Raw genomic sequence first — 14,051 nt, forward strand, 5'->3', positions numbered from 1 at the left:
CATTTCATTGGCACCCAACATCCTTTTGCGCACCTTCTAAAAGTTTAATGAGACCGTATTTGCGTTTAGTTATCGCCCAGTCGAAGAATATAATGAACGGAAATTACAATGCGTATCGGCACGCCATATCAAATTATTGTAAGATGATAGCGATCCATGTTTGAAGCAAGAAAATAGAAACACACTGCCAAAAGCAGCACGTCGACGTTCTCGTCTTTCCTATTCGCAGAGAAGAGGCGCAGTTCCGAGCAATGCGCTCCATGCGCTATACGAGCGTCGGCTACCACGTTTTCCGGAAATAATTAACGAAGCGGAATTCCAAGGCGCACTCGCTCATCGCGCAAAAATAGCAAGCTCTTCGACCGTGGTTAGCCGGTTCTCTGAAATCACCCAGTTGCCACCTATAGACAAAGCGAGCGATTTCAAGCGAACACCTATACGCGCTTATTTTCGGATGCAAACCCGCCACTCCCACGAAATCAAATTACATCGCGCAAAAAAAAAAAAAAAAAAAAAAAGCACCGCTTGGTGTCGTCCGGGCACAAATAATTGTTTCTATTGCTCTTTATTTCTTTTCTTTCCCTCTTATGTTTTTTTTTTGTATGCCGCTGTTTATCGATCGGTACCTTAAGATAGCCCTTTATAGTGCTCCCTGCTTCCCCCCCCCCCCCCTTCCTCCCCAGTCTTTTAAATTAAGCCCATTTTAATTCGCGCCCGCTTTAATTACTCTCCAGAGCTGCTACAATGCCGCCTTCATTGTTTTAAATGCTTTCGCGTGTGCCCTAATTGGGGAACTTGTGCGTGTAACGTGTGTATTTGCAACGCGCACACTACGCATGAAATTACTTTCCTTTCCCGTCACCACCACTGTAAAATAAAGTGTCTTATCTGAAGCTATTACTATTGGATGTATATAGCGTCTGCCTTTGCAAAATTTAGCGGTAAACTTAGGCTCCGGCTTTAAGTGTTTGACGCAATAGCACTAATGGCTCTCCTTGCGGATCCTCGTTCGCGTACATCTGCTTTGAAACTCGATTAATGAATAATCTCTTAATTTACGCCTGCATTATCTCCCCCATAATATTTGGCGAAGAGTTGTAAGTTACTCAGCGGGTGCGCGACCTCCCGAACCGGATATAATGGCCCGTTTAACCAAGCTGTGTACGAACGTGCCTGCGTGGCTATAGCCTGACTCGGAATACAAGGGGTATGAGTATTTCTATTCGATCTAAACTGAGAAGGCTAAGGTACAGAGAAAGAGAGAGAAGGCAGAGAGGTTAACCAGGAAAGCTTCCGGTTTGCTACCCTGCACTGGGGAAGGGGAATGAGGAGTTTAAAGGAGAAAGATAGAAGAGAATGATAGGAAAGGTAAGGCGGCGAGCATAGTCACAGTTTCTCAATCAAGTTTGTGTCTCTCATAAAACACATAAGTGCTTTGAAGGCTTTGCCGTTAGACGCCTTCTGTGGCCATGGGCCGAGGATTTTCTCCTCTGTGAAAGTACGGCTGTCAAGATGGTCCAGAGCCGAACGCAGCGCATATCTGGTATGTCACGTGCTCGCTTGACGTCGCAAAACTCGACACAGTCATACAGTGTCCGGCAATGTAAGCTGCCATCTACCACCGAGCTCCCGAGTCGGCAGACGGCAGCTTGGTGGTAGATGGCAGCTCAGCAGTGCTGAGACGCGCTGGCTACTGCTTTACTGCATTAGATCATTATAGCGCATTGCACAAGGAAGGTGACGAATATGCATCCGGAATATAAGTGAATATATGGCAGTCAACACCTTTAGCAATTCCTTTCTCGCCGTCTTCAATATCCATAGCCGCAAGTGAGAAGGAATAATTAAGTTGATCGCTTGTCCTCCCACTGATACGCCTTCGGCAGGTGAAACACATACATTTAGGCCACCTTACGGCAGGAAGAAGCTTTGTGCAGATCATCAGCGCCTTACAGGCACATTTACGATGAAATCTGGAAGAGAACGAGTTGGAACATACGCAGTATTGCTATGAGACTGATATACATAATGGGGTAGTCAGGAATAGAATCGTCTCTAAGTTTTCAGTATGGTTATGCCACTCTAGTTTCAGGGGGTAAAGAAAGTTAATTACTTGATTTCAGTTATTCTCTCTGCGCCTGCCTTGCCGCGCGACAGGTGTTTGCTAAGCCGATTTTGTCCATTCCTTCCTCATACGTTGCTTCTTTACTGATCCGGAAAGCAAATTTTCACGCACACTATGGCTCCCCTTTCTCTCCTTCCACTTTCACTCCCCCCATCAACCCTTCCCTTACGGCGCGGTTCAGGTGTCTACAAGCAAGTGTGACAGAGACTGCGCCTTTCCCTTCCTGTGAACCATTTATTATTATTAAGCACAGTGCTCCAAAGTGGTGTGAGTGCGAGTAATTCAAAGGTGCGTTTATTTAGTCGTACCCATCTCGCGCGTTTCGTGCCCTGTGCCCGAACGCTGTCTGCGCAGTTCCCGTCAGCACCATCGCGTACAAACACTCAGCAACGCTCAACCGACATGTTCAGATGATAGGAGCTATGTTATGCGATTTCGAACCTTCCCTTATCATACCTCGGCATTCGGTGAGCCGCAGTGCTGCAATCACAAAGAATCGAATCTCCTCCAAATAACGCTCAAATCGCGAGCAAGGTTACTTCGCAGACGTTCGCTGCATTTTCCGTCACTGCGCGTTTCGCACGTGTAAAAAGATATAAAAAGGAGCTTATCAAGCACGCCTATCGATGCAGTAACGCCTTCTATCGCGGCGCTCGGACTTCGTTGATAATAGGCGCGCAGAACGCAGCAATGCGATGCCATGCAACCGTGCGTGGAAAGCAGCGGTATAGTGCACCACTGTTCGCACCCGCGTTGCGCTTACACCGCGCACGCTTAACTTGTTGGCCCGCGGCATTCAGATTTAGAATAGGCACGCCACGCGGATTTTCCCCTGCATGACCAGCACCCGAGAGGATGTTCCTCAACAATATCTCACCCATCTCTCTCCCTCTGATATATCAGCCAGGGGCGAAAAGAAGATGTACTCTACCCTTCCTTAAATTTCTGCACTTTCTTTTTTTCCTTTCCCAGGGAGTGAAACGTCCGCACGTGCTTCCTCGCAGATATCGTGGGTGCCATGTTGATTCGCTAATTCGGTGCACCACTCTGGAAGCTGCAAGGTGATCGGAGGATCGCCAAAATTGACCTGGCTTGTTTTTTAAATTACCGATAAATTTGGCTTAAATTGAGTAGAAGGTTGATTCAACACGCTGAACATGCAGAAATGTTTCTGAGCCGATGCATCTGTACGCGCATAATTTTCATGCTATTGAAATTGCTAGTTCTAATGATGGCTTTTTTATAAAAGCAGTATTGCGCTACTCGTCCGATCACCTTACAACTTTTATATTAATTTAGCAATATACTAGATCGGCAATCTGAGCTCATACAACAATGTTTTCCATATTCCTGTGTTGTGCAGTCACACGAACCTGAGGTTTAACTATAGATAACTGCATAGTGGTGGTACACGCCAACGCAAATGCACTCTGTACGGAGTACCTCATGAGCCACATTGTATATACGTATGCCGCACAATCCTTAAAATCTCCTTAAAATGATACCGATGGCACCGCGATGGAATCCTTGTTTTAAAGAAAATTTACTTCCTCGCTTCTTCAGGCTATGCTGACGTCTGTACAGAAACAGAACACGCATATTGCGCATTGAAAGTGTTTAGTATTGAAACACAGTCCCACAGGCGGCTATGACGCCTGACCGAAAGGGATGGGCTGCCTTCTATTTGAAATGAACGGTGGTGCACCGTAGCCTCTGATATCCGAGGCAAAAATCGCTATCGACGCACGCAGTTTAACATGCGGAATCGGCCAAGGGCGACGATGACTGCATTTAATTTCTTGCACGTTTTAGTCTCCGGGTTAACCAGGTTACAAGCAGCACGCGTTCACACTAACTGTACTTAATACTGCGGGGGGAAGGATGTTAAACTTGACACTCCTAGCAATCCCAGTTGCCTGTATTTCCGTAAGAGTGCATGTAGTTGATGCTCAGATTATTTTCCTTAGAAACCTCTATTCAGTGATATTACTTAATGAGTGATAGTACAGATATGATATTACATGGTTTATTCTAAAGGAAGTCTAATTAGCTATTGAGAAAGCCTTGACGGGTACGTAATGAGAGGCGACAAATGTAAGACGAAACTGAGGTTTACAAACCATCAAACACACGCTTAAGGTAACGACCAAGCCCATTATTACACGCATTAGCTGCTATGATTTGCTGAGATTTATTCAAAACTATCGAATTTGGACCAGTCAAAAAGATGCCCTCAAGAAACGCTGCACGGAAGTTTTTAGGAGTCGTGGAGCGAGCGCCCCAGTCGCGCTGGCGACCGACATCGGAGCGTTCGTTTCACCCGGGAGTGTCGAGAGGTTTCAGGAAGCGCAGCATCTCTCGCGCGCGCGTGAGAGCGCGGAATCCACCAGGGGTCGAGGCGGGTATGCGACGTGATCGCGATCTCCGACGACGATAGCTCGTACACACGTCTGGCGGGCCCAAACTCGCGCACACTTTTTTGGCGGTCGCAAAACACGGCACGATGTGTTCATGATCTTGGTATCCACCGCAGGTAGCAAAACTTGCGAGGGGAAAGGAGCGGTTCCCAGCCTGAAGGAGGGAAGAGAGGGAGGGAGTCAGCCTACTACAGAAATGGGAAAGCGAGTCGCAACGAACGAAGCCAATTTTTGGCCCTTCTTGACATATAAAAGGATCAGGGCCCGAAGACCTGCACCACACACGCCGTACACGCACGCTCGTTGCAACAAGTTAGTCATAGTCGAACGCGGTCGTCGGCTATCCGTGGAACCATGAACGCTCTGGTGAGTGACTGTAAGGAATTCGATAGGACACTGAACAAGGGTTGAGGGGTAGCCCCAGTTCGCAGGTGGAGCCAACGTTTCAACAATTGGACTTGTCGAAACGTTGGCTCGGCTTGCGAACTGGGGCTCCCCCTCAACCCTTGTTCAGTACCCTTTCATTCTGTGCAGCCATCTTTTGTCTCTCGTTCTGCCCTTTAAGGCATTTGGGCGCTCAATGCGAGTGAGGCTCTCCTTGATGAATGAGACGTGTTTGCGGTTCCTACATTGATTTACTAATTCTTGGCCATATTCGTAGACGCGAGAACACCAGCGCCGACGGTTGTGAAAGACGCTGCAGTTGAAGGCTGCGGGTTAACTACCTCAACTTCGCTTCCATTAAAACGCACTCAAGCGCCGACACATGGAAATCTAGCGCACCGCCAACACTGAAACGTAGCCACAGCGGGAGCCCGAGGATTGCGTTTGGTTTCGGGATCTAATTCCAGCCGCGGCAGCAGAATTTCAACGGAGAAAAAGTGCGAATGACGGCCCTGTATTGCGAAATATTAACGAATGCTAAAGAACCCAATGACGTCTAATCCGAAGCACAGCTTCACTACGCTTTCTCCGACAGGCCACGTGTTGCACGCATGCGTGAAACGTTACACACCGCGCAGAAGAAGACGCAACAAATTGCAGGTTTCTCGAGTGCCAGGTGTGAATCGTGAAGTAGGGCGGCGTTGCTCGGAACAATGCACCTCCCCAAAAGCCAGAACTTTATGGAAGGTTGCAGAAGTTGATGAATTAGAACGCGGTTTTTTAAAGGCGAAAACCTTTGCTCATGGTGAAAATCATGCGTTCGCAATTTGTTCGCGACGTGTGTTCCCGAGATGCCACGAGGTGCCGCGAGATGTCGCAAAAGGGTCTGACGTCGACATAATTTTCCCTTTGGAGTATTTAGGCCCAACATTACGTTAGGCTTTCGTTCTCGGATGTTGAGGGGAGTACACCTGAGATACCGAGGTGTCCGACAACGAAGCAAAAAAGAAAGAAGTTTGGGACTGTAATTTTAGATATAGGCATGGCAGGTGGCTTCTGTGGCAGCTCAGTTATGCTTTAGTTTCTGAGCGGAACCGAAATTTCTCGCTCTGCAAATGCGACGAGAACGGAACTTTCGAAAATTTAGAAACTGCTATGGGAATTACTTACGGTGAACTACAAACTTCTGTATAAACAAAAAAGTTTAGAGGTGATACTTGAAAAGTTGACTATTAACTATTAGTTAACCAGCTTGATAGTTAACCTGTAATTGTTGCATTCTGATTTACGCCACCACTCACCAGAAGAAAGCGCTTCAAAAACTGAAAATGCTTACCTTTATAAATTGCGGAAAATCTTAGGTGAAACCCACTGCACTTTACTTCGCTTCGCGCGCCTTTCATCCATGTATCTAGAATAAGTTCTTTGTTACAGCATTGTACCGCAAATCATCCCCTCAAAATTAATTCAAAAGATCTCATCTTGAATGCGACCATTATTGCAGATAATCGCCACCTTCGTAGCTCTCGCTACCACCGCTGTAACCGGTGGGCTCGTCGGCTTGGGCTACGGGGGTGGCTACGGCGGAGGCTACGGCGGCGGCTACGGCCTCGGCTATGGTGGCGGGCTGGGCGGGGTCGGCATCGGAAGCAGCGTTGTTCTACTAAATGGCGGTCACGGCGGCTACGGCAAGGTGGTGGCTGGACCTTCGTTCCTCGTCAAGACCGTCCACCACGTGAACAAGATCAGCGGAGGGGGCGCCGTGCTGGCACACAGTGGTCTCAGCGGCGGCTACGGGCTCGGCTACGGACTCGGGGGCGTCGGACTAGGACACGGGGGCGGCCACGGGCTGTACTACTACGGTCTCAAGGGCTGATGTCCTTCACAACAGAGCTTTGGAACGGTGAGGCTGCGACTCACACTGCTGACATTCGAACCGCGCACTCAGTTCTAACCTCTCATTTTGTTTCAAAAACCGACATCGCACTGTCTTGCTCACGGCTTCAAACTTCTTATTGGGACGTACTACCCACCCAAGAGCGACAATTAAAAAGTTAATAAATGAGTGTTGTGCTAGATAATTACAAGAATAGTGTATAGAAAACTACTCGCCGCGGCTGAGAGTGTGCTCCTCGAAATATGTTTGCTATTTAGCACTCACTATGTTTAAGAATTTTTAAAAGTGCTAGCTTAAACACTCTGTATATACATATATTATAAAACATCACATCACATCACATCACTTTATTTTCCTTAAAGACCCCTTGCGGGGTGTTACATAAGGGGTGGGTTTTTATGAAGTACAGGTGTTCAATGCAGTCATGAATGTTCCAGGGCAGGTGATGGCAGCGATATCGTGGGGAAGGCCGTTCCAGTCAGCTGCTACTCGGCAAAAAAATGAATTAGAGAAAACAGTGGTACGGGCACGTGGGCGCAAAACTTGAAGAGGGTGACTGATGCGAAAACCTCATTAATCTGAATTCTGCTCGCAGTACGACCACACAACAGTCACTGAGGATTCAATGGACTGATGCCAGCCAGGTCAGTGATCTCCCCGCACAAGAAAGAAAACCCAAGTCATTTTTTACCCTCAAGGATCAGTTCTGCATTGTATATAAAATGTCTTTAAAAAATGTAATAAAGTATATGTTTCTCAAAACTGCCTAGTTTCCGTGCTGCAACGTGCGTGATGGGTTAGAAATGAGGGGTGGGGGTTGGGATGGATGTCACAAGACAAAGTTTATCACTGTTTTCTTTCTAGTATATCGCACGACGAACCATGCTTTCTGTAACGAAGGCACAAAAAATCTTGCGTTATATCTGCATATCGCAATATCCTACGGACTATCTTCAACACCACCACCGCTCCAACGATGAGTGGGAGTGCACAGCGTAACACACCACTGACGTCAGAAAAGCATGAAATACCGCTTTTGCGAAAGCTGTATGTAAATAAGAAGCGCAGTCCATTAATGGTTATACCGGCAGTCACCAAACCTCAATGAATGTCTGCCTTTTGTGCAAAGCAGCGCGGAGGAACAAAGAATGGTTTGGTATGGTTTGTGGGGTTTAACATCCCAAAGCGACTCAGCCTATGAGAGACCATCTCGGGTTCTTTAACGTGCACTGACATCGCACAGCACACGGGCGCCTTTTCATCCCGAATAAAAAGCAGCCGCCGAGGCCTGGATTCGATTCCGCATCCTTGGGAACAGTAGTCGAGTGCCCTAACCATGAACTGCACCACACCGGCGGGGTTAACAGAGAAAGGGAAAATGTCGCTACCGCTCTTTTTTCCGAATTTTTCTCAAAATGAGGTTCACACTAGCCCGGCTTGGCCCCGACCTACTCACAGCGTGCATGCTGGCCATGATGAGAACTCGGCGCGCATGCCTCGCATGCGAATATATTCGTGCGGGGATTTAATCCTCAATGCCATCGATTATGTTGTCCACCGGTTTTTTGAAGTGTGTTTTAGCTTTCAGGGGGCGGGGCGGTCGGCTTTCGTTGTGTCGTACATTTGAAAAAATGTCACTTTGGAATTATTTTGCCAGACCGAGTGCGACTTATGTAGCACTCACACTGGCGACTCGCGAAGGTCGCGCGACAGAGTTTCGTCACCCCACGCCAAGCGACACCGAGTGTCCACATTGGCGTGCGTCTCGATTCACAACTCTATCTCCGAACGAGATTTGAATGAAGAGCCGACTTTCGCGCTGTCCCTTGCGTCTACTATCGCGCTTGTGGTAGACCTGTTCGGACTCCTTTCAGGTATGGATATGTACAGTTATTTCAGTGAAGAAGAAGATCTTACGGTCGTGCCCACGTGCAGGGCGGTTTCGACAGGCAAAACCGCTCTATATATTTATAATTCGACGAAGACGGAATCGGCGGTAGTGTGAGCGCCCTAGTTTGCGGTCGCGCCAAGTAGTAGATCACGAAATCGCTTCATGCCCGAACGTTGAACGCATGACGAGGAATACGAAAACAAACGCGAATTGGTAGGCTTCACTCTCGCAGCAAAACTTGACATGTGTGCCCAACAACTGCGTGCGCAGCCAGTCATGCACAGGCGCGTGTGCTTTTGAATTTTCCCGCCTTCCAAGGAGTCAGAAGCGCCGAATCGGCTAGGGAGTTCTGCGACTTGAAGTCGCGTCCCATGAAATTGGTGACGAATCTCCGTGACGAATCGAGTTGCGCGACCACCGCGAGTCGACAGTGTGAAAGCGCCTTTAGGCGCACCATCAGTTTCTCCATTGTTTACCACTGTTTGCCATTATTTATTCCAAGAGAAGGGAAGCGTAGCAGGGGGCGGCAGAAAGTTAGGTGGGCGGATGAAGTTAAGAAGTTCGCGGGGGTCAAGTGGATGCAGCTAGCACAGAACCGGTTTAAGTGGAGAAATATGGGAGAGGCCTTCGCCCTGCAGTGGGTATAGTCAGGATGATGATGACGATGATGATGATGATGATACCATTATTTAGCTGCGCGAAAATTTATTTACGCAGTCTGGTCATCCTTCTTTATGGCTTTGTTTATCTGGCTTGCTCTACAGTGTTTAGCTCCCACGCCATTTTGATAATCAAAGATTGCTTTATTATTATGGTCCATGATCTTTGATTCAAGTGTGCCCTTAAGAGATGTAAAAGGTTGAGTGAGGTGAAAAGATAAATGTTCCTGGGCGCGCGAAGGCCACACCAGGGGCTATGCTTTTGCGCATAACCTAAAATAAAGTGTGCACGAGGCAGAATTGTGGCGCTTGTCTTCTCTACGCCAAATAAGTTGTCTAATTGTGCCTCCGTAGCTACGGTGAGGGCGAGAGCAAAAACCGCAATAAAGAAATATTTGTCAGATGCGCATCATCGGTGTGAACGTCTTGTTGTGATCTTGTGTGTGCGTATGTCATGGACAATGCAGCGCCAGAAGTCTTCAGGTTGTCAGATATGCCTTGGTAGTGCTTTATATGATCCCTCTGTCCTGCGGAAAGTGCTATATCTAGCAAACCTTAAGAACTGTTTAAGGGAGCATTTCCTAAACGTAATGCAACAAAGGAAGCTCGCGAATTAAATTTCTCGTGCAGCGGCCTGCAAGTGCGTACCCAGCATTAAAGGAGTAAAGGCAGGAGTGCAGGCGCAAAAGCCAGAGTTTATCTCCAAGTTTTCCACAAAGAAAAGAAATTGTATTAGTGCGCCAACGATTCCGCGATAAGTCTGTACTCTGAATGCATAGTTTGGTTTTCTAGAGACATACGTATAAAGGCAAAAAGAAAAGGCTAACATGCCTTTGGTGCCTGGTCTGCTATAGTCATATGCTATTACTTGATGTTTTTTTTTTTTTTTTTTTTTTTTTTTTACTGTTACCTTGTTTCTTACTGTGGTGTGAAGGTAGCTTAAGAGGTGATAAAATTATTGAAATCTTATAAAACCTGTCTGTCGAACATTGCTGGTGCCACATTGTAGTGTCGAATTTGATGTAATTACCTATATAAACGTAGCTAGCAGACAAAAATAAACCAGTTGATAGTAGCGTTTTGTGTGTCACTCATCTTCTATTCTGTGTTCTTCCTTTTTTGCGCTGTCTTTGAAAGAATGAATCACCAACTAACCGAGCAATATGTTTTATTGATCGAGTCCGATCACTGCACAAATGCGCGTAAGCTTTGCAAGCAACACGCAACCTTTTCGCCCACATTATATGGGCATGTCCACAAATATAAACTCTAGGTTGCAATATCCATATTTCAATGAGCAGTGGGAGGAACTGATACGTAGATTTAGCCCTGCCGTCCATGCGGCAGTGGTAGTGGCCAGGGTTGCAAGGCAGCCGGGGTTCAAGGGCTCCCAGCCGCCGGCTTTAAAGTTATGCTATATGTGTAGGCGGTTTTACAGTCTTGCCTGCTATGGCTGTAAGAAATAAAGTCTTCACTCACTCACTCACTCACTCACTCACTCACTCACTCACTCACTCACTCACTCACTCACTCACTCACTCACTCACTCACTCACTCACTCACTCACTCACTCACTCACTCACTCACTCACTCACTCACTCACTCACTCACTCACTCACTCACTCACTCAATCAATCAATCAATCAATCAATCAATCAATCAATCAATCAATCAATCAATCAATCAATCAATCAGTCAATCAATCAATTATTCAGTCGATCGACTAATCAGCACCATGCACGCCCACAACTGTGAGCGCTTCTCCACGTAGCACAAGCTCTTGCAAAGAAGCCAGCTTTCCAAAGTACCAGGCATTAAGCTTGAGGATGGGAGTTCCAGCTGACAAGACAACGCTAACAGTTTCTTCTAAGCACAGGTCCGGTTAAGCACACTGAGAATGCTTCACCGAGGTCATCAGCTAAATTAAAATATATTCTTTTCACACTCTGGTTCGAGTAGCACACCGGAAAATTCTCATGTCTCGAGTTTTCTTAGTTCGCGTTCTTCCTCTACAGTCAGTAGGAGACCAGAAAACTTTCAACAAGAGGAAATGGAGACATACTAACGTTAGGCGCTCGCGCTGCTTTCGAAACACCCGATTCAATTAGGATGAAAAGCTGCAGCTGTAGTCTGCTTTTTCTCTCTTCATTTTCAAACAGAGCCAGAGGCGATTGCGTGCAAATATTTACTAAACAAAAATCGCGTTATGCAAAAAGCACGGTAGGCGAACAGCTAGTAAAAGTTACCCCGTGCGAGACAAAAACGATGCTGAGTTATTCAAGAAGACGGGTTTTGTTATGCTTACTATGCCTCTTCTCCTCGCCCTGAGAGAGTGTGCGCGTGCGTTCGTGAGTGTCCGTGCGAAAGCAATGGCGGCACTAGTCTGAATGAAAGAACGGAAAATTTCGAGGCGTGGAATTCGTAAGCCACCGCCAGCACAGAAGGAATATTCGATTCAGAGAACAACGGGGCCGGGTATATCAGTTAAAATATAATACGCCGCTTACTTCCAAAAAGACTTACAACTGTTTCTGTCATTGTAAAGCGGAAAACGGCTCACGCCAACTTCAAGGGCGCGTGCCATTGCGTCTTCGCCATTGGGTCATTTGTTTTTTCTTTTTTTTTTTTCTAAGTTCTTGAAGTTAGTTTTCGTTTGTGACCAGCTCATAAGTCTGTGTGTTGTAACGAGCCAAGTGTTTCTGACGGTTTGAAGCTCTGCGAGCAGCAATTGCTGCTTTAATCTCGTCCTGTTCAGATATGTACTTGAATAGAAACGAAAATTGGCTTAGCTCGACTATGCCAGAATAGCTAGAGGTACGTTTCTGTGGCTCAGCTTGTTGCGGCCACTATAAGTTTAGCCAGTATCTCGTGCACATGTGTCCAAACGGATTATTCGCAAAGTATGCTTTAAATGTACGGGTCGCACACGTGGGGTCTCTCTGGCTATCATGGTATCGGCGCATGCGCACAATTGCTCATCCGCGTGACATCACGCGCGGCTTCGACAGGAGAGCGGGCAAGCGGCCGCGGCGACGACGCGGCTGTACCTGCTGCTCTTCTCCGATTGCCATGGTAACGGCTCATGTGTACAGCCATAGCCTCCTTTAGAGTGTATAAAGGAGGCTATGGTACAGCTGGCCTCTCCCGGCCATTGCGAAATGCTCGATTGGTAGCCCAGTCTAGCTCCCGCTACAAAAACATTGAAACATTGATTGTATATAGTTACGCGACTGATGACGTCCTAGCGCTGAAACATCCCCCCTTAAGGAAACTGAAATATGCATTAAACTATGAACAGCGATAGTGCCCACGATGGAAGCAAGGTGCAAGACGACGAATAATGTTGATTCGTGTGCTTTTGCGGCAGCCTAGCCTTGCCTAATGAGGGCGAAAGCCAACTGTCCCTGAGCATCTTTATCGGGGACAAGATGTGACTAGAGCACCGCCACTAAGGAGTTCCCGAAGGATCACAACGAGACGCTCAGAGCCTTTACTATAAACGCAAGCACGGCGGACCCCGCGCATGCTTTAACGATGGCTATAAAAGAGAGGCCGAAGAAGCGGGAAAGAAACCGTACCCTACCATCTGGGCGTCAGCGGTTCCCGGAAGAAGGCCCACCCGCGTTTGGAAACTGCATCCATTTCCTCCGCGCGCCCTCCTTGAAGGCGAAAGGATACGAGCTCTGAGCCACGAATGGACGCTGTTCACGGGGCCCACAGTCACACATACTACATCGGCCCTGCTTTTCCTCTCGGAAATCATTAAACCCGGAAGCTGCTGTGAAAATGGCGCCAAGATGAAATATGAAAAAGAATAGAGTCGGAGAAAGAAAATTCAATGCCCCTGATGCTTCTCTAAATGAGGGGGTCGAGATGAGGATACGTAAAGGCTGTTTGATCTTAATGACGGGTGTGGAGATAAGAGGGAATGGCTGGAGGGGGTGAAATATAATACTACCCAACGCCGCCTTCAGTGATGCATGGGCAGAAACGATACTCTATCGTTTATAGATCGTTGGCTCTTCACCGCGCGCACGTAGTGATAATGAGTCCAATGCGTGGATGAGATGATTATGCGCACAAGAAGAGCGGCCCACGTTTGCAAGTTGCTGCCCTCCTCAGTAGTTCATATCGCCGGCGAACTAGGCAGCTTACGCTGAAGGCATTAGGCGCACTCCCTTATCGGGTTTTTTTCCTGCGTCTCACTTCAAACACGTTAACTCTCACATGCGATGAAAAATGATCAATCGAAGACGACTGTGACCTACGCGCCGGAGAAGCACAATAATTCAAAGCCTTAATTGCGCGAACAGCTGTTTAGTGAGGTACCACGTGAGATTCAATGATAATTTTATTTAGCAAATATTCTGTCAGCGAGATCCAACAAAAGGAAACTATACGAATGAACCTGATGCGAAATGACACGAAGAGCTCGGTGCGCATGATGAAAAAACAATATCGCATAAACGCGGCTACGTATTGCGCAGAATCCCAACGTGCCATGTAGTGCAGTGCTATTTACCTTACAATATACATACCATGCAGTCACACACCTTGAGTGTGTCCAGGGAAAGCGTTTGGGACATCACTGCTGTTACAGGGATAATTAGGAAGCACTGAGACAGACAGTTCTTGCACATGTAGGCGAATTTGATTACTTGGTGGTGCACGAATTAAA

The 14,051-nt window shown here is 47.2% G+C and overlaps 1 protein-coding gene across 1 annotated transcript; it reads left to right on the forward strand.

The window, feature by feature from the left end:
• The first annotated feature begins 4,896 nt into the window (after positions 1-4,896).
• Positions 4,897-6,817, forward strand: LOC146190074 (uncharacterized). The gene is made up of 2 exons (XM_084605409.1): positions 4,897-4,908; positions 6,431-6,817. Exons 1-2 carry the CDS (start codon positions 4,897-4,899, stop codon positions 6,800-6,802), a joined length of 384 nt encoding a protein of 127 aa, XP_084461535.1. The 3' UTR covers positions 6,803-6,817.
• Positions 6,818-14,051: the final 7,234 nt, after the last annotated feature.

This window comes from Amblyomma maculatum, chromosome 5, assembly GCF_055883805.1.
Source record: "Amblyomma maculatum isolate TAMU_Amacu chromosome 5, ASM5588380v1, whole genome shotgun sequence".
In the NCBI taxonomy this organism is placed as follows: Eukaryota; Metazoa; Arthropoda; class Arachnida; order Ixodida; family Ixodidae; genus Amblyomma; species Amblyomma maculatum.